At 41.9% G+C, this 21,835-nt stretch overlaps 1 protein-coding gene across 2 annotated transcripts in view; it reads right to left on the minus strand.

Annotated features, from left to right (window-relative positions):
- The window catches only part of apaf1 (apoptotic peptidase activating factor 1), a 143,445-nt gene that overhangs the window by 71,867 nt on the left and 49,743 nt on the right, over positions 1-21,835 (minus strand). For both annotated transcript variants that reach the window (XM_060914288.1, XM_060914289.1), the window contains exons 17-21: positions 21,568-21,717; positions 14,838-14,966; positions 12,852-12,977; positions 12,616-12,735; positions 11,823-11,948 (exon numbers count right to left, since the gene is read on the minus strand). In XM_060914288.1, coding sequence (XP_060770271.1) covers positions 11,823-11,948; positions 12,616-12,735; positions 12,852-12,977; positions 14,838-14,966; positions 21,568-21,717 — 651 coding nt within the window. The remainder of the gene's footprint in view (positions 1-11,822; positions 11,949-12,615; positions 12,736-12,851; positions 12,978-14,837; positions 14,967-21,567; positions 21,718-21,835) is intronic.

Consider the following 21,835-nt stretch of genomic DNA (forward strand, 5'->3'; position numbering starts at 1 on the left):
TGTTTTAGTCTATTCACATTCACGGATATGAGCAATCGTGCGATCTGATTGGCTACACTACTGCTAGGATATCAGCTCATATACCGTGAGTAGAGAAAAGCAAAATGACAGAGCGCATCAAGTTAGACATATTACTTTGTTATCAAGTATTTAAACAAAAGAGGAATAGCTAAAAGAATATTATTAGTTGTTTGTCCCTTGCCCCCCCATATCAGCTGTTCTACACTCCAGCCCAATCGGTGGCAGTAATGCACTTTTAAGTTGGTTTGCCAACTGCCAAAAAGCCCTAAAGAAGAAGAAGAAGAAGAAAATGGCGGACTGTGTTACTGAACCAACCGAGGACGAAATAAAAACTCTATTTGAAAACAGCCCCCCCCCAAAAAAAAGGCAACAAAATATGGAATAAAATTTGATGGTAAGAACTTATCTTTTTTTTATTATTTTTCAAGAATTATCATCACATTTTTCACAAATTGCTCGTCATTTCGCTGGTTTGTTTACCTTCTAAGCAGAAATTATTTTGCTGTGCATTTTGTATAAAAGTTTTATCAAAGTTGCAAAAAATAAAAATGCTCCATTTCTCAAAATCCAGTGAATGAGTGGAATAACTGTTTTATTCTATCCACAATCTCGTCGTGCATGGTTTATAGCCAACTTGGTGCTACGCACCTCATCGGCTACCAGTTCATGTACGACGAGATTTCGTGGAATAACTTAAATTTATTTTTTTCGTGGTGCGGTTTCCATCAAATCCTGCGCTCTGATTGGCTGGCGAGCGGGTCCATATCCTACAGTACAGACCCCAGTTACAGACCCCGGTTATGGACCTCTGGTGACTTGCTTGTTCACAACAACAACAACAACAAACGTAGTAGAATTTTTTGGCACGGTGGTGTAGTGGTTAGCGCCGTCGCCTCACAGCAAGAAGGTCCTGGGTTCGAGCCCCGTGGCCGGCGAGGGCCTTTCTGTGCGGAGTTTGCATGTTCTCCCCGTGTCCGCGTGGGTTTCCTCCAGGTGCTCCGGTTTCCCCCACAGTCCAAAGACATGCAGGTTAGGTTAACTGGTGACTCTAAATTGACCGTAGGTGTGAATGTGAGTGTGAATGGTTGTCTGCGTCTATGTGTCAGCCCTGTGATGACCTGGCGACTTGTAGAACAGGATAAAGCGGCTACAGATAATGAGATGAGATGAATATCCTGAACAGATGGCTGCTCAGCAGTATTTAAAAAGAAAAAAAAAAAAAACACACACACACAGTTATGAACAGACACATGCACCGTACTGTATCGTTCTAGTATTGTTACTAGGGCTAGAGCTAATGTACACTGTGGGCTGATGAGCAGCAGTGCTCTCCACCCAAGGCTCCTCAGCACATGCCTAGCACTCAATCTTCCTGCCTGCAATGAATTACACACACACACACACACACACACACACACACACACACACACCTACCTCATGGAAATACACATGAAAATTTCTTGACCACATACTGCAACTTCACTGTTCGATCATTTCACTTGTGCTACATTTTAAATAACAATAAATCCCAGGACGTTTCCGTCTCCCAAATCGCCACTTAAGTCAGAAACTCACAAGTGTGTTCACTTCCCTCTGCTGGACTGACGAGCAAGTGCATACACACATCACCTTTTTGATTTGTTAATAAAAGTGGATTCTTGCCCTTTCTTCCTCTTGAATAAAAAGAATTCCAGACCTTTTCAAGACGTTCTTGGTTTGATTCTCCTTGATATTTTTTAAAGGTCATTAATGGTGTCAAGAAAATGGAAACATGAAACAAGACATGCATAATTGGGTGTTCTGCATCTATATTGTGTTGATAACCGAATATCCATCTTGCTGCAAATTAATAAAATTAATAAATAGCTGCCCGCAAAGATTTTGCTGATTAAATTCTCTCTTTTGATTCACACAGTAATACGTCAGTATAAAATTCAAATTAAAGTTCAGTTGTGTAGCACGAGTGGTTTATAGTTTAAGAACATCCCATGTCTACAGGTGTACAATCATCCTGTTATAAAAATGGAAATAATTAAAAGACAACCTGGGTGAGTTTGAAAATGGTAATCGTTGATTTCCTTTTCTTTCACTCGTCCAAGGAGATATGGGTCTGTCTCAGAAACTGGGTACTGTGGGGGTACCGCACTAAATATACTCACAGTCAATAAGCTATACGGTTTTGAATGGTGATGTTGGTTTTAATTTGAAATAAAATGATGAAAGAAATAATACAGATAAAACTAAATCTTCGATGTGAATATTCAGAATTTGGCAAAAATTCTGCAAATTTGTGGAAAAATGGCGGCTTGATCTGGGACATGAGAAACGGTTGACTACATCGCATTCCCTTAAAAAGGTTGTAGTCCACTGAAAAGTCTACAGTTATCACTAATTGTATTTTAAGTTGTAACTTTATACACCTAAGGATTGGTGCGCTCACAGAATAATCATAACCGTAATAAACATCATGCAAAATATTTGATCACCGTTGTAACTCCATTTCCCGCAGACCCAAAACCAATACGATCGTGTGTTTTGATCTAAACGGAAAGCCTCAGGGTCAAGGTCACGACCTCACCAAAAGTAACTTAAAATCACTACGCCATATAAAAATTTAGTTATAAATCTGCGATTTTGTTTTTTAAAACAAAAGCTGAAAGTTCGGTATAGAATATGTTTCTTACAGAATATATTACGATGGTAGCTGGTCTTGTATGAATTTCTGAGCTATAAAATGAGTTGTGGTCTATTTTTTACCGTAGCGTGTTATTTGTGTGCGGGGAAGGACACACATTAACAATTTGCATGTGTAGAATGGAATTTTCCACTCCAACAGTTAGAAGTTGATCGCGCTTCCATTTGCGGTCTTTCTGTTACGCGAGTGATCTGTTCGGACGTTATCACTGAAAAGGGGAGTTTTGACAGTTTTATTTTGTTTTAGTCTTGCAGTATAAGGCAACAGAATGCTTCTTTTTCATCTTACTTTCATATTTCGTAGTGTTTGCGTATTTTTGGCCAATATTTTGCAACCATGGTCAATTTAGATTGACCTTTTGATGGAATCTACGGCCGGTCATTTTGCCCCGCCCCCGCCTCGCGCTCCGTCCGGTGCGGTAGTGATGTCCCGTTGCTCGCGCGCCGCAGCAGAGACCCGCGCGACCTTCAGCCGGTGCAGTCGCTGTTCTTTTACCAGCGCCGTTATTCTCATCTTTCCGGTGTGTTCTTGATTTTTCCATTGTGTCCTATTTTGCCATATCAAATCCCCAAAATGCATCATATTATTCATATTTAAGTGAATAATCAAGTCAGTCATCACAACTTGGTATTTTTAACCCAAGCAATCAAAAAGAGGAAATTTATTCAATATTTTCACTCATCTGTGAAGGAGGGGCTTTAATTCTTCATGATGGAGTTATTTTAGATGGAAATCAATTTTACAAAAACATTTGAATAAAAAAAAATGTTCCACAGTGGAGGCCAGATAAAGCAAGATACTATCTTTATTCTTATTAAACATGACAAAAGAAAAAAAAAAGTAAAATTAGAAAATTTATTTTTTGACCATAATGTCCCAAATGAGAGACCAGTTTCTGAGATGGACCCATATTCATATTCCTCTTCAAGTCAAGTTTATTTGTATAGCGCTTTTAACAATAGACATTGTTGCAAAGCAACTTTACAGAAAATTAAAGACTTTAAACATGAGCTATTTTATCTCTAATCTATCCCCAATGAGCAAGCCTGCAGAGACGGTGGCAAGGAAAAACTCCCTCAGAAGACATGAGGAAGAAACCTCAAGAAGAACCAGACTCAAAGGGGAACCCATCCTCATTTGGGTGATAACAGATAGCGTGATTATAAAGAACTCGCTTCTATAACTGTGTCGTATATAGTCACAAAGTATAACTGTGAAACCAACACCATTTAAAAAAAAAAAAAAAAAAAAACACCTCATTATCTCTAGCCGCTTTATCCTGTTCTACAGGGTCGCAGGCAAGCTGGAGCCTATCCCAGCTGACTACGGGCGAAAGGCGGGGTACACCCTGGACAAGTCGCCAGGTCATCACAGGGCTGACACATAGACACAGACAACCATTCACACTCACATTCACACCTACGCTCAATTTAGAGTCACCAGTTAACCTAACCTGCATGTCTTTGGACTGTGGGGGAAACCGGAGCACCCGGAGGAAACCCACGCGGACACGGGGAGAACATGCAAACTCCGCACAGAAAGGCCCTCGCCGGCCACGGGGCTCGAACCCGGACCTTCTTGCTGTGAGGCGACAGCGCTAACCACTACACCACCGTGCCGCCCAAAAACCCCACCAGATGTTCTCAAAATTACAGTGTTTTCATGCTTGATGTTTGGCTCTAAAGTATTTTCACATCCGAAAGTTAACATATGCTCCGATTTAACTCTCTCATGGCCTCGCTCTCACCAGAAAGGACAGTGTGTGCGCTCGTGTGTACGTGTAACAAGGAGAGAGTGAAATTATTTCATTCAATCCTAGTGATATCATTCTGATTGTAGATCCAGAACTAATGATTTATATTATATTAAAGTGTACAATATACCAGAGTTGAAATTAAATAATAAAGATGAGCTCAAAGTGCAGACTTTCAGCTTTAATTTGGTACTGACTTCCAGAATCAAGTGTTTATTCCCTCATTCTTTCACTTACTGATAGCCAGATAAAAGGTCTAGAGTTGATCAAGCGTGGTATTGGCATTTGGAGTCTGTTCCTGTTAACTCTCAAGATGAAGTCCAAAGAGCTGTCACTGCCAGTGAAGCAAGCCATCATATGGCTAAAAGATCAAAACAAACCCATCAGAGAAAGAAAGAAAGAGAGAGAGAGAGAGATCAGAAACATTAGGTGTGGACAAAGCAACTATCTAGAACATTCTTAAATCAGAAAGAAGGCAAGCTCAGGAACACCAAAAGGCCCGGAAGACCACTGTAGTGGGTGACTAAAGAACTGTTTCCCTTGTGAAAGAAGGGGGAAAAAAACCTCTTCACAACAGTCATCCAGGTGAAGAACACTCTCCAGAAGGGAGGTGTATCTGTGTCAGTCAACAATCAAGAGAAGAAGACTTCACCAGAGGAAATACACAGGTTTTTAAATCACAAGATGTAACCCATAAGTCTCCAAAAATAGGAAGACCAGATTATCCATCTGTCCATCCATTATCCGTAACCGCTCATCCTGTGCAGGGTCGCAGGCGAGCTGGAGCCTATCCCAGCTGACTATGGGCGAGAGGCAGGGTACACCCTGGACAGGTTGCCAGATCATCGTAGGGCAATACACAGAGACAAACAAACAACCATTCACACTCCCATTCACACCTACAGTCAATTTAGAGCCACCAATTAGCCGAACCTGCATGTCTTTGGACTGTGGGGGAAACCGGAGCAAACCCACGCAGACACGGGAAGAACATGCAAACTCCACACAAAGGCCCCTGTCGGCCACTGGGCTCGTACCCAGAACCTTCTTGCTGTGAGGCGACAGTGCTAACCACTACCACTGTGCCACCAAGACCAGATTATGTCTGGCAAACATGAAGCCTGTACAATTCTGGAACAATACGATGTTCATCCTTCGGGGTCAAAGAGGACCATGACTTCAATTTGGCGGGTGGCGATTGTGGGTCCGGAGGTGATTGATGAGGCCTTGCCATAGGACTTGAATTTGAATTTGGACAGAGGAGATGAAGCTCAACTTGTCCCAGAATGATGGGAAGAGAAGAGTATGGAGAAGAGAAGGAACTGCTTATGATCTGAAGTGTACCAAACCTCATGTTATGGCATGGAAGCATTTTGCCAATGGAACGGTTTCTCTTGTATTTATTGATGATAAAAGCAGCAGGATGAATTCTGAAGTGTACAGAGTTGTATAATCTGGTCACATTCGGCCAAATACTTCAAAAATCATTAGACCATGCTTCAGTGTGTAGATAGACAAGAACCTGAAGCTTGCTTCAAAAAGCCATCCAAGACTTGTTTTTAGGGCAAAGAAGTGGAATGTTCTTCAGTCGCCAAGTCAATCACCTGAGCTGTATTTCACTTGCTGAAGACAAAACGTGAAGAAAAAATGCCTCAAGAACAAACAGGAAGCAAAAGACCGCTGCAGTAAAAACCTGGAAGAACATCACCAGAGAAGAAATCCAGCATCTGGTGATGTCCACAAGTTCCAGACTTCAGGAAGTCAGTGACTACAAAGGACTTACAACCAAGTAAAGACAATTTATGATGGTTAGTTTATTGAATTACTTTTGGTCCCTTAAAGCTAGACTGCCTTTCAGATTTTTCAAGTGTAGGTCATAAAGAGAATTTTCCCCGACACCCAATTATTTTTGTTTAGTGGACCAAAAGCTACTGAATTCAAATATTCGAATCACAGGACTTCCATTTTTAAAAAAAAAAATAGAACCATTAATGAATTTAGGGCCACATGGCCCTAAATTCTCCGCCATTTTTTCCTGCTTCACCATGACCCAATTCAAGATACTACGTCATGCATGACATCATGGTGGGCTTTCCCTGTTTGCGCAAGGCATTGTGGGATACAAATTTGAAACAGGAGAGAAAATTGGAGGACGCTAATGAACCGTGAAAGACCGACTACAGTAACGGAAAGCGAGAAGAAAAGACGTTATGTTGCGAAGGAAAGGAAACACAGGACCAAACTAATAAATATCGGCGGTCAGCGAGCACCTCGGTGTGATCAGCTGTTCGTTTAGCGACAGAATGATGGAACCATCAGTGCACGGTCAAAGGTAAACCTGCACATGTGCACACTGACATCCTCGGTTTGCTTGACTGCGCCAAGCGAGCGATTTCATGCACATTACTTGCTTTAATCCCCTCAAATTAAATAACTTCCCAGCCAGAGAATGGCCTGATATTTTGTGAGATACTATAGAAATAAACATTTTTTTCATGGTCCAGTTTCCATCAAATCTTGCACTCTGATTGGCTGGCGAGCGGGTCTGTATCCTACGGTACGGACCCCAATTACGGACCTCTGGAGACTCACTCGTTCACAACAACAAACATAGTAGCATTTTTTGTCAACATTTATCTTTTTTTTTTAAATAAGATTTATTTATAAGATTATCTCATCTCATTATCTCTAGTCACTTTATCCTGTTCTACAGGGTCACAGGCAAGCTGGAGCCTATCCCAGCTGACTACAGGTGAAAGGCGGGGTACATCCTGGACAAGTCGCCAGGTCATCACAGGGCTGACACATAGACACAGACAACCATTCACACTCACATTCACACCTACGGTCAATTTAGAGCCACCAGTTAACCTAACCTGCATGTCTTTGGACTGTGGGGGAAACCGGAGCACCCGGAGGAAACCCACGCGGACACGGGGAGAACATGCAAACTCCGCACAGAAAGGCCCTCGCCGGCCACGGGGCTCGAACCCGGACCTTCTTGCTGTGAGGCGACAGCGCTAACCACTACACCACCGTGCCGCCCTATAAGATTATCAAAAATCTTATAAATTTTTGCCAGCATTTCTCAGGAGAATAGCATTAATTTTACAGCATGGATAGCGATAACGACAGTGTTCACAGAGAAAGTGAGTTTTACTACCCTGAGGAAGAAGAAATGAAAGAAAACATTTCAGGAGAAAGCTAAAATCCTGTAACTGTTGCTACGCCGAGCAAAAACATGGCTGAATCCTGAATGACTCCTATTTGTATAAATAGGGGACTACATAGGCAGCAAAATGTAGTTTTTTTCCTGCCATGGAAGTGCACTTGTATACCGAGGAGGAAGCCATTCGCATTACAGCCGTGAATGAGGATTCAAAATGGCGGCTCGGCTCGGTTTTCCCTTTCGGGCGCTCTCGTTTTCTGTTAGAATTTGGTAAAGAAAAAAATAAATATATTATTTACCAGCTTAAGGTCGGTCCGTATGGTGAAATACCGTGACCTCGGCCCAGAGGGCCTCGCTCAGTACTTTCAAGACCTCAGTCACGGTATTTCACGATACGGACCTCCCAGCTGGTAAATATGAAATTGAAAGGCCGACTAGCTTTTAAATAAATAAATAAATAAATAAATAAATACTACTCAAATTAAAGCTGAAAGTCGTGCAGCTCATATTCATTATTTAAGTTCAACTCATCTATACTGCAGTAGAACACTAAAATAACAATATCTTCTTCGACGAGTGAACGTTTATGGACCTGGCAGTGTTGCCTGTAACACATACAAGATTTACACAAATGTAGCATGTAGCACTTACTGGCTCGGGGGTGGGTGGGTTTTTTGCAGCTTTTTTAGGTAGCAAAAGAGGCAAAATACACTAAGTAACTTTAAAAACGCACATTGATAAAACTTGCTGAATTCGTGCTGAGTTTATCTCAAGAAGAAAAGAAATATATCACAATGGAAAAATAACTTCGTTCCGCCCAAATAAAGTTCCAAATCTGTGCTCAAATCAGAATTTAAGGGAGTTGTACTCAATAACGTACAATATGACTCGGGTAGTCAATGACATGGAAAGGCTTTAATTTTCAAACAAATTTTGCATACACTGTACACACACAATCTTGCCTATAAATACCCGGGGGAAATGATGGGAAAATTGTCATTATTGAAGATGCCACGCCTAAGCCAAAATCAACGTGAACAGGCCATCGGGATGTTGCGTGCCGGAAGTACACAGACAGAGGTCGCCCGGCACTTTGGTGTTCATCATTCGACCATTTCCCGTTTGAGTCAGCGTTACAGACAGACAGGGAGCACCAGGGATCGTCCACGCCCTGGTCAGCCTCGAGTCACGACGCCAGTTCAGGATCAGCACATCAGGCTAGCTCACCTCCGTGACAGATTCCTGACACCCTCAGTCACTGCTGCTGAGACCCCTGGACGACACAGACCCAGAATCTCCAGCATGACGGTCCGAACATGGACCAACTGTCACTTTGCATTTTTTTATTGTGAATTAATTCTTGAGTTTGACAATAAATGTCCTTTATCGATGTTTCAAGATGTGTGTGCATTACATACAATATCATAAATTTCAAATATATGCATGGATCGAAAGTGATATCGTGTTGAATTCCATTGTGAGTTTTTAAAGTTACTTAGTATATTTTCTTTTGGTTATTAAGGATTAGATAGCATCGATTAGCTAATCACTATCCGTGTGTCTCAATTCGTGTACTTCTGCCTTTACACTTGCTAAGTGTGCAACGCTGCACACTTCTCACATTCAATGGTCGCCATCTTGGCTACGTAGCGGAAAGGGAGGGACCACCAACATATTTTCATGTTACTGAGGTCCATGGTGACATCGTTTCCATTTCCACAACAGATTTTTTTTTTTGACAAGTGATGCGATAGTTGTGGTCATCATATGAGATCATTTCCAATGAGTGGACAACTTGCAGTGTTTGATTTGAGACATTACCCTGCTGAAATTCACACACTGTGAAAGTACGTACATCGTGCACAAAAGTGTACTACATGGAAGTGTACATACAAATGGAAGTACGCAAATTGAGACACCGTATGTCAGTAGAAGGTTTAAGAAAACACGTGAAATTGTAGAACCCTCTCAAATATCAGAAAAACGGTTAGAGGCTCGTAAGAGGTGGTTCTTCAGACGATTCGATAAAGTGATCTTTTACAAAATTGAAATGGAAACCAACATTTTTCACATTTCAGGTCACATGACATGACGAGGAACAAATACAATAAAAATGACCATGCTAACACTCAGCAGGTCTTGGAGATCTGTCATCATGTTTAAAAGGAATGACTATGACTGTTGCGAGAGGAGATAACCTAGATTTAAATCGCAAAATGTCACTCAGCGGGAACACAGACGCCATTACATTACAGGCGTTTAGCAGACGCTGCAATACAGAGAGGCGTACAACGTACAGTACCCAGGGCAGCCTGGGGCACAGTTTGGGGTTAGGTGCCTTGCTCAAGGGCATTTCAGCCATTCCTGCTGGTCAATGGAATTGAACCGGCAACCTTTTGGTCCCAAAGCTGCTTCTCTAACCATTAGGTCATGGCTTCCCCAGACCATTTACAACTGTGTTCTGACAATTTTTTTTTTAAACACCACACACAAACCCCCCCAATATTTTGGGGTCCTATTTTACACAAAACTGTGATTTTTTTTTTGTGTACACACACTTGTACTTACTAAATATTAAGGACCGGAATACATTTTTACCAACAGAATTTAGTGAGGACATGTTGGCTGGTCCTCATTTCTTCAAAGGGCTGTTTGAGGATTGAGACTTAGTTTTAAGGTTCAGTTTGGAATTAGGTTTAGGTTAATGGTCAGGCATTTAGTTACGATGGTTAAGGTTAGGGGCGGCACGGTGGTGTAGTGGTTAGCGCTGTCACCTCAGAGCAAGAAGGTCCGGGTTCGAGCCCCGTGGCCGACGAGGGCCTTTCTGTGCGGAGTTTGCATGTTCTCCCCGTGTCCGCATGGGTTTCCTCCGGGTGCTCCGGTTTCCCCCACAGTCCAAAGACATGCAGGTTAGGTTAACTGGTGACTCTAAATTGACCGTAGGTGTGAATGTGAGTGTGAATGGTTGTCTGTGTCTATGTGTCGGCCCTGTGATGACCTGGTGACTTGTCCAGGGTGTACCCTGCCTTTCGCCCGTAGTCAGCTGGGATAGGCTCCAGCTTGCCTGCGACCCTGTACAGGATAAGCGGTTAAGGATAATGGATGGATGGATAAAGTTAGGGTAAGGAGCTTGGGAATGTATTATTATGTCAATGAGTCCCCACAAAGACCGCACAGAGAGAGAGAGTGTGTAAGTGAATCATGGATGGAAGAATGGCGAGCAAGTGAGTGAGATATGGAATAGATACATCCACTGAACAGCTGTGTGTGTGTGTGTGTATGTGTGTGTGTGTATACACGTCAGATCTCTTTACAGAAGGAGAGATGTGATGTCCTCAAGCAAGGTGAGAGATATTTTAACACACAGTACTTTGCATTTTCCTGACCTGCATATGAACACTTCAGGAAGAAGAGAGTTTAAAGTGCATATCACGGGTAAATTCAGGAGCAAGATCAATGTAATTCTCCTATTTTATATTCAACTTTGGTCAAATATCTGTAACATTCTACATTCTCTGCAATTTTTTTTTTACCTTGTGCAATACCAGAAAAATTCAGTTGAAATCGAGCCATTTGAGGCGAATTGGTCCGTCTCTGAAAAAACTCGGCATTTGGATTTCCCGGCAAACATTGATTTTCGTGACATCGCGTGCGGGACGCCTCCCTCTGAATCCTACGTCAGCGCTGGTTTGTTTATGAGAAAACGACCTGGTGGTTTTCTGCAAATTTCTTCAATGTTATCGCGTAATTATTAAAATGGTTAACAGATGTATCGTAGGAGGGTGTAGCAACACCAATCTTGATGGGATTAGTACTCATCGTTTCCCAAAAGACCGGACAATGAGAGAGAAATGGGAGCGCTTGGTCTACACAGGCTGTGCACTGAAACCGTGCAAAGCTCACGCAGCCTGCTGGCGCTTCCGCAGGTGATGTCACGAATCTGGCTCCAGACTCCCTTGGGATTTTTCCAGACGCGTTTTGTTATTTTATTTTTTTCTGCTGTAGACAGATGGCCTTGTGCAAAATTACCCTTCTGGATGAGTGTGTAAAGGGACATGCTTTCATATAAAAAAAAAAAAAAAAAACCACGAAATTGATCCAGAATATGGCCTTTAAACTCCCCAAAATGAAAGCGCAGAGGATGAAGGATAAACCTGAGGACAAAGGTGTGTCGGTGTGTTTACCTGCATGCTACCATCCTCCAAGCCCAGAGCCACAGTACGCGTCTGCCTGCAGATACACACGCAACGAATCCTCGATTTCTGTCTTGCAGTCTTGAACACGACCCTTCCGTCTAGGCCCGAACGCACCTCAACACACAGCAAACCCACAGTTATTGGAAGAGCAGCACGTACACTACCGTCCAAAAGTTTGGGGTCACTTTGAAATGTCCTTAGTTTTGAAAGAAAAGCACTGTTCTTTTCAATGAAGATCACTTTAAACTAATCAGAAATCCACTCTATACATTGCTAATGTGCTAAATGACTATTCTAGCTGCAAATGTGTGGTTTTTGGTGCAATATCTCCATAGGTGTATAGAGGCCCATTTCCAGCAACTCTCACTCCAGTGTTCTAATGGTACAATGTGTTTGCTCATTGCCTCAGAAGGCTAATGGATGATTAGAAAACCCTTGTACAATCATGTTAGCACAGCTGAAAACAGTTGAGCTCTTTAGAGAAGCTATAAAACTGACCTTCCTTTGAGCAGATTGAGTTTCTGGAGCATCACATTTGTGGGGTCGATTAAATGCTCAAAATGGCCAGAAAAATGTCTCGACTATATTTTCTATTCATTTTACAACTTATGGTGGGAAATAAAAGTGTGACTTTTCATGGAAAACACAAAATTGTCTGGGTGACCCCCAAACTTTTGAACGGTAGTGTATATTTATTGCTACCCAGAGACCAGAACCTGCATTAAAGGCTGACAGTATGAGCATATTGTACGATCGAGCTCTCTCTCTCTGGGGTTAGTACCTGTAACCCGTTCTGGCTGTCAGCTGCCGCCACTGTTATGTCCTCCTGACTGAAGAGAACATCAAAGTCCCTCTTCAGAGCCACGGCTGAAGATGTGTGCACATCCTTGGTCTTCCACAGCTACGGCATTCACACACACAAAAAGTCCAACACGTCAAAGAGAATACTATGATTATCCTGAGTCTGTGCAGAACAGATTTAGGAACCTAAAAAGAGGAGCGTGTACAGGAGCTTACTCTGATGGTCTGGTCATCAGAGGCTGAAAGGAGGAGTGAGCCGTCAGGAGAGAACTGCACACAAGGCACCCAGCTCAGGTGACCACTGCATTCAGCCCTCTTCTTATTAGCCTCAAAGTCCCACAGCTAAAACACACACACAATTATCTCTATCTGTACAGGTTTAGTGCTGAAAATATGAATATCTGTTTTTGTATTTAAACCAGAAGTGAGCATAGTCTATCCCACACAAGTGTTTTTTTTTATTTGTTTGTTTTAAAATATCACTATGTCACAGGAACACTGAAAATGTAGAAAAAAAAAAGAAGAAAAAACAAAAAAGTCATTTTCCTTCATAAATGTAACAACTTTTTTTATTATTATTTTTTAATTAAATAACTTTATTCATCTCTTGAATTTGACACCCAGTCGAACTTTCCGGAGAGCTTTCTATCTTCTACGTCTAATGTGACTTGAATAGGTAAGAAAGATAAAATACTTTATCACAACAACGAGATCCTTCCCAAAAATCAATTTAACAGTTATTCCACTCAATCTTGTCATACATGGCTTATAGCCAACTCGGCGCTATGTGCCTCATCGGCTATCAGCTCATGTACGATTCAATTTTGTGAAATAATTATTAAATACATATTCAGTACAGCTGAGGAGTAACATCTGTAAATGTTCTGCGAACTCTAGTTTTCACAGATGTTCAAAATAGAGGTCTGCGCGGGACAGAATTTTCAGTCTCACTCCCGCCTGCTCCCGTATTGTGCAGTCCCGCTCCCGCAAAGAATTATGATTTTCAGTCCCGCTCCCGCCTGCCATATTTTGTCCCGCTCCCGCCCGCAAATCCCGCATGATGCAGATGTTCGCGTTATTTCTCACGAAAGTTCTTGTCATTGGCTTGGGGAATTAAACATGCTGAGCTCTCCACTGACCGATCCTTCACCTAGCGCACGTAGCGAGGGTGCACGTTGCCAGGCGGCATGCGCAGCTGAGGCTTTACAGAGATACCCAACACACCTACCAAAATCTACAGTGGATATTAAGAATATTGCACATAGCTTATGTCACTCACTCCTCACATTTACATTCTAGGAAATACAAGTAGGCCTATAAGAAATTAATATAATTTAAAGACACAGCGTGATGGTGCCCCGCCCCCTACTTTGAGTGGATTTGAGCATAAATATCTCCAGCTCACGTTCATGGGTGCGTTTCAAGCAATGTACCTCTTTTTAAAGCAGCACTTACTTCTGAAGCACTGTGAGCTTCACTAGAGGAGCTCTGCTCTTCTGCCGTGATCGGAGATCTCAAACACGGAAGAGCAGAAAGGAATCGAAAACGTACGCGAGATTAGACCACAGCCGCAAATTTAGGCATCTTAAAATGTTTTTATTAATGCCAAATAAAATATCCAGCACAAATTATATCTGATAGACATAAATTAATAATTTATAAATTTTATTTTAAACACGTTTTTAGTTAGCGGGACTGCAGCTTATCACCTCTCCCGCATTGTGCTCTCCCCCTCCCGCCCGCAATGAGCTTTCAAAATTTGTCCCACGCCGCACTGCTTTGCGTCGGGTCCTGCGGGACTCCCGCGGGAGTGCAGGGCTCTAGTTCAAAACACAAAATTTTCTCTCCTTACAGGGTTTAAAGTTGCGCTGCCCAGCTTTCAGTGTTCCAACACAGCAGTTCGTTCAACTTTACTGCCATTAAATGGTTCGGTTGCAGTTTTCCACGAGTTTCATCTTAAAAACAACTTTAGCACTTATTACAAAATAATCTACACCTAATGCACCTTTTTCCTCAACTGCTCTTTATTACTCAGTACGCACTTGAATCCTGACACACATTCGTTTTAAACACGTTTGCTCGGTGTAATATCGAGGCGGCTCTCTGCTTACTTTAAAACTGTTTTAAAAACTGGTAGGATGAATTTTCCATGAAGAGAATTTTAGATAGTGTGTTAGAAGTTGTTCGAGGATATTAACTGACCTCCACTGTGTAGTGTGACAGTGCTAAGGCTAGTAGTGGACTGTTCGGACAGGCGTCACAGTACTGCACTGTGCTTACACGACTGGTCCTGATCTCCAACAACATATCCAGTGTCGCTACATCAAATACCTGCAAACATAAAATACGCGCGCGCACACACACACACACAGGGTTATAAATCAGTGCATTTCTGTGTTTGCATGGTTATGACTTCAATAAGAAAGTCTTTAAAACCCCTAGATCCACTCTTACACCAAAATGTCATGAAATTCATTCTAATTTAAACCAAAATCATACACATACAGTAGAGAGGCTTTGCTCCGTCACGTGACCCCATAGCAACGGTAACTACGCCGCCATGACGGGGCATGCTTGTCGTGGTTCATTCAGATGAGTTAGTTGTTATTGATTGGTATGGGAAGGTTTTGATTTGCTTGCGGATGTGCAAATCATTTTGAACGAAACAAAAATATCAGGGTTTTTTTTTTTTATTTACCAAAAGTAATAATCAAGGGGGGAAAAACTAGACATTTCAAAACGGAGAAAGGGAGGGGGAGGATTCGGTGGAACTCCGTGTCAAATGGAGAGGTCAAAACCCCTATGGTATGCTCACTTCATTTCCACGAAGGTAAGAACTCAAAAAAAAGGTGTGTGTGTGTGTGGGGGGGGGAATTATTTCACAACTGCAGCAAGGTGCTCATTCTTATACAGCGAACAATGAGCCTCATCAATACAGTGGCTCTGAACAGCCTCACTTTCACCAAGACTTTCACCAAAAAGTGCCTTTACATTCGGGGATCCTTCAGAGCGCGTTGTGCGGCGTGCTTGGGACCCAGTCTCATCTCATCTCATTTATCTCTAGCCACTTTATCCTGTTCTACAGGGTCGCAGGCGAGCTGGAGCCTATCCCAGCTGACTACGGGCGAAAGGCAGGGTACACCCTGGACAAGTCGCCAGGTCATCACAGGGCTTGGGACCCAGTCATTATGGGAAACACTCGATACTGATTTGAATGCAATCAGCACGCGCACATAAGGACACAGAGGCTTTGTGAAGTATTATCATTATCACAGTCACGTTTTTCTAGCCATGTTTAGGATTCTGCTTTCAGTTTCGCTTGCGTTTTGTTATTGTAAATATCACGCCTGCTAATAAACACTTTTCCTGCACTTCGGCCCATCTACCGTCACATACCCGACACAGCGTCTCTGTGAAAATGCCGCCCTTATTTGCATGTGCTGATTGTGCTCAAATCAGCATCAGGTGTTGCCCATAATGCAAATAGCCCTCTGTATTTAATCCTTCGTTTGTCTAATTTTTATTTCAGTTTTATTTGTTATCTGTTTGACATTTTCTTGCTACTGTAACACGTGAATTTCCCCGATGTGGGATGAATAAAGTGAATCTAATCTAATCTAATCTAATCTAACCACTGACTCCCAAGTGGCGCACAACGCACTCTGAAGGATCCCTGAATGTAAATACACTTTTTAAGTCTCGGCGAAGGTTCAATGATGCAGAGCCGCTGTGTTGAAGCTCATGTTCACTTCACTGTATAAGAATGAGCGCCACGCTGCAGTTCTGAAAGTATTATTTTTTAATTCTCATCTTTGTGGAAATGAAGTGAGCATTCCATCAGGTTTTTGACCTCTCCATTCGACACAGAGTCGCGGTGAATGTTTGTGAGCCATTTTCCCCCCTTCTACGTTTAGAAATCTGTAATTTTTCCCCCGATGACGAATTACTTCTGGTAAATTTTTTTTTTTATATCTGATGTCTTTGTTTTGTTCAGAATGATTTGCACATCCAAAAAAAAAAAAAACGCAACAAACCCTTCCCATACTGATCAATAACAACTAACGTGTCTGAATGAAGCACTACAAGCGTGTTCCCCGTCATGGTGGCGCAGTTACCGTTGCTATTTGGGGTGTGGTGGGGGTCACATGACTGTGCAATGCCTCTATATTCAGATAATTTTACCTTGTAAACAAACAAACAAACAAACAAACAAACAAACAAATTAAAAAAAAAAAAAAAAACACAGCACCCCAGGAGGTCGTTTCCTCTTGTACAAGAGTTACTCTGATTTTATTTCAGCCATCTCGGCCGATGTTTTTCTCCGTCCTCTTTTGAGCGGATCACAAGTTGAATTACAAACCGTTCTTCACTAAACTCGGCACTTGTCTGGTCAGTTTAGTCCGTCAGGATACACACGTCCGTGATTTACTATACAGATGTTGCCTCACACACTTGGCGGAGGTTTGACTGCTGCTACTTGCTGTATTTACTCTTGCAGCATGCATCTCAGTGCCCCTCTGCCAGATGTCCCGAGTTGCAAAACGAAAAATGGATACTTCAGAAGATTCACTAAACCATAAAACCTGCGAAAGTATTTTCATGAGGAGGAAGAAAGTAAAATCATTAAGAGACGCGAGATCCCGCAGGCTGAGGAAAGGAGCTGCTATACCAGCAGCTACACGTATAAAGCATTACTTTATTTTCACGTACGCACAATATCATCAACGTTTAGTCTTCTATAAATAATGACTTGCTCCATCACTAACAATTCCTTAAGGATCTAAATGTTAAAAGCTAAAATAAATTAACACTGCAAATCTATTGTTTATATACAAATTGCAAATCATGTACATTGAACTAATCAGGATTTAATACAACAAGAAACTGACAGAGATGTGAAAAAATAATTTATTACAGACCTCCCCATGATCCAATCTAATCCGATCTCAACAGGGCTTTTTCAGAGTTATTAGTTTCTTTCAAGTGTTTTAGGTAAAACCTGTCTCTTTAAGACAGAAACCCGAGGTTCCACACAAGCTTTAAAGAATCCAAGAATCCTTTATGGTGCTAGATTAAAGGTGCAATATGTAGGATTTCGGGGATCAACGTATCAGCAGAAATGGAATATTGTATCCATAAGTATGTTTTCTTTAATGTATAGTTACTTGTAAGTACAAATCATTGTGCTCCCCCCCCAAAAGCTTAGAATGAGTCTTTTATATCTACATAGGGAGCAGGTCCACTTCCACAGAGCTGCCATGTTTCTATAGCAGCACAGAATGGACAAACCTCGAAAAAGCGCTTTTCACCTGAAGGAAGAGGAAAAATTATTTATATATATATATATATATATATATATATATATATATATATATATATATATATATGGCAGATCACAGAATCCAGGGACACATGTACTTCATGTACATGTACTTCAGAAAGTACAGTTTCTAAGCTTTCCAATGATGCCTTCCTTAAATCTGATTCATCAAGTGTTCACCACCACCAGAACGACCACATGGGAATTACTGGAGCAAAAAGAAACCCATCGATTTAATAAATGACGTTTGAGCTGACATTTGGACAGTTCGTCAATTCCCCTTTTATTGCCCACTTCATATTTTCTTTCAATAATTACACTAAGTATGTTTTTAAAAATTATATGTGTCAGAAAACAGAATCCAGGGACACATGTCGGCCCGGGGGCATTTTGAGTTATTGACAGATTCAGAAAGTACAGTTTCTAAGCTTTCCAATGATGCCTTCCATGTGGAGATCTGACAATATTTGAAGAATGTGTGGCCTTTTGAAAGTGTATACTTCTTAAAACAGGAAAGGGAGAAAATCGCCCTCAAAGTTTTCCATCTCAGCTAATCTGGGTGTAGGGCGGGCACATAATGCTGCTCATCTGCATGACATTAAGGAAAGCTCTACCCCCTACTAGCTAGCACGATACTACTTTCATGTAAACAAAGATCACCACGTCAATTTTCCTTCCATGCAAAGTATGCCCAACACAATTATGAAGTACAAAAATAAGTCCTAAAGTATACTTTAACATTTTGTGGTTGAAAAATTACTCACACCGTAAGAAAGAAAGATAGCACGATGATGACACAACTAACACAACACTAGTTTCATGTAAAGCCTCGGTCACAACCGGCCGTACAGTACGCGCTCCTACAGCCGGTCTACACGCAAAAAACGCAAGAAACACACGGAGAGCGCGCATGTGAAAAGCACGAGAGCACGCGTGTGATGTGCTGATTTTCGAGCCGCAGACCGGCCGCAGAGGTTCTTTGTCATGTCAAACAAACTCTACAGGCGCTTACGTTTTTTTCAGGTTGCAAGACAAACTTACGGCCAACGCGCGTCTTTCTCCGTGAACAAAAAAATACCGCAGCGATTTGGGAAACGCCAAAAATCACACGGCCAAAAAATCGTACGTCCGGTTGTGACCTAGGCTTAACCAAACCACAACACTCTCCGTTACATGCAAAAATAACCACACAGCCTTAGATTAATAAACTTACCCCATCAGAAAGAGAAATGGCGCCTTGCACACACCAATGCCTCCGATGGAATGTAATCCTAGAATGATCCGTGTATCATCCAATCATTCAAGTATTCCATTCAATCTGGAAAACGAGGTTGCGTTTTTTTTTGCTAGAAATGGTTATCTCCGATGTAAATACCGTGTGTCTGTTTGCTTCGCGGTGTTTGCTCTTCTGCGCTCTGTTTAGTAACTCATTCCATAGTGAAATCACACGCCTGTATGCAGGTTAAGTAGCCATGTGCTCAACTCGGATCATACAGCTGATTCACGGAAAAAAAAAACCCAAATGACTTAAATCATCATGTGAATGGCCCATATGGTAATTTACCCACACCCCCCAGCAGGCTACAGTCCTGACAAAAACGAGACAATTTGCAACAAAAAATGTATGCTTTTCCAACAAAACAATCTATTATCTGAAATACTGATTGCATTCTTCAAGGTCTCAACTTGCACATGATGGAAAAAAACAAAAATCACAAATTTCGAAAAAAAAATGCTTCTTTTGCGATTATCTTGGATTTGTTTTGGCTGACATGTGTCCCTGGATTCGGTGAGGGGTCACATATAAAAAAAACATCAGGGTGGCACGGTGGTGTAGCGGTTAGCGCTGTCGCCTCACAGCAAGAAGGTCCGGGTTCGAGCCCCGTGGCCGGCGAGGGCCTCTCTGTGCGGAGTTTGCATGTTCTCCCTGTGTCTGCGTGGGTTTCCTCCGGGTGCTCCGGTTTCCCCCACAGTCCAAAGACATGCAGGTTAGGTTAACTGGTGACTCTAAATTGAGCGTAGGTGTGAATGTGAGTGTGAATGGTTGTCTGTGTCTATGTGTCAGCCCTGTGATGACCTGGCGACTTGTCCAGGGTGTACCCCGCCTTTCGCCCGTAGTCAGCTGGGATAGGCTCCAGCTTGCCTGCGACCCTGTAGAACAGGATAAAGCGGCTCGAGATAATGAGATGAGATAAAAGCATCAGCATTCACCCCGGTGCCAGCTAACAAGTTTGAGATTTTTGTAAAATGGAGGATTATATTTTATTATTTAGCAGAAGGAAAAAAAACAAAAACAAAACAAAAGGAGCATGAACGTGAGTACTTGGAAGTTAGTGTTATTGGCACCTGACGATCCCTGGATGATTTAACCCTCTGGGGTCTGAGGGTTAAATCATCCAGAGATCGTCAGGTGCCCTAGCACGCTAATGATTTTGGCATGCTCCGATTTTGTCAATTTCAACAAATCTAAGCAGTATTTTCAAAGTCATATGACTTTTTTGTATTCAGCACAAGCTCAGCTACAATAATATACATGTACTGTGTATGTCATGATTGTACTTTAAAAACAAACAAACAAACAAACAAAAACAGACAAAAAAAACAGATAAATGAAGATGTTGTAAAAATCAGTTTTAGAACTGTGCTGGAACGTGTGAAAAAAACATGACCTTACCCATTGTGTCAAACCGTTTTGGTCACTTGAGGTGATTCTGTTCAGTCTTAGGAATGGATCAAGCACGAAAACTTAAATCTGCTCCATTGATTTGAACAATTAACTGGCCATCAAAAAAAATGTATGTCCTATTGTTTTGGGATAAAGGGTTGGCAGTGGAAGGGGTATTCAAAGAGAAGAATAAAAAATTCCATTCCATTCAATGAGAAGAGTGAAAACCTCTCCCACTGCCAACTCTTAATCCCATCAGGTCAAGCGTGCCATTTCACAACAAGTTTTACCTCCAAACAGGTAGCCTAAACTGTGGCTGACAGATTTTATCCTTTTTACGGTGGGCGTTCCCACTAATCGAAACCAAAAGAGTGAAAGTGATCATCATGCCGTTACCGTATGAATAGTCTTTTATGAATGTGTAAGTGTGTGATCAGCGCTCCGACTCCGGTGTGACTGAGTAAGGTGACAAGTTGTATGTTTCATCTAATTTCGGTAATTTAAAAACTATAACATTATTTGGCAGTGGGCGCATAGGAAAGTGTAAAGTTTGTCAATATGTTTATCATGCCTGTATGATGAAAAACTTGAAGATAGTTATCTAAATATATGACCTACTCATTCTAAACCTGCCGAGCTTCGCCGACGAAGCTCTCGACCCCAGAGGGTTAATACACGTTTGGAAAGTGAAGGGTGAGGGAGGGGCATTCATTTGGTTGCAGTCTGCAACCTCACCACTAGATGCCACTGGATCCTACAATAGTGCACCTTTAACCTCAGTTTCCTGTAAGACTGCTTGATGAGCAAGTGCCCCAGGCATGAAAACACGGTCCTTAAATATGGTGCATGTTGCGAAATAAATAAATGAAATACCAAATACAATAAAACACCCTGGGCATTAATATCTCTACTCACGTGTACTGTGTTGTGTGTTAATGATCACTTACAAAGACTGCATTCTTTGCAGCACCTATGATGCGCTTGCCATCAGCTGACCACGTGCTGCACTTCACAGAAACGCTCCCTTCATCACTCTCTGGAAACAAACTGGTGATATCGATAGACTGCCACTCGTTTGCAGTGGTCATCTCAAAAAGCTGAAACACATGCAGACACACTTACACTCACCGGCCACTTTAACAGGAACTTGTTCTTGATTCTAAGATCCCTGTTCTTGGCTGGCAGGAGTGGAACCCAATGTGGTCTTCTGCTGTT

The sequence above is a fragment of the Neoarius graeffei genome, chromosome 2, assembly GCF_027579695.1.
Source record: "Neoarius graeffei isolate fNeoGra1 chromosome 2, fNeoGra1.pri, whole genome shotgun sequence".
NCBI classification, from domain to species: domain Eukaryota; kingdom Metazoa; phylum Chordata; class Actinopteri; order Siluriformes; family Ariidae; genus Neoarius; species Neoarius graeffei.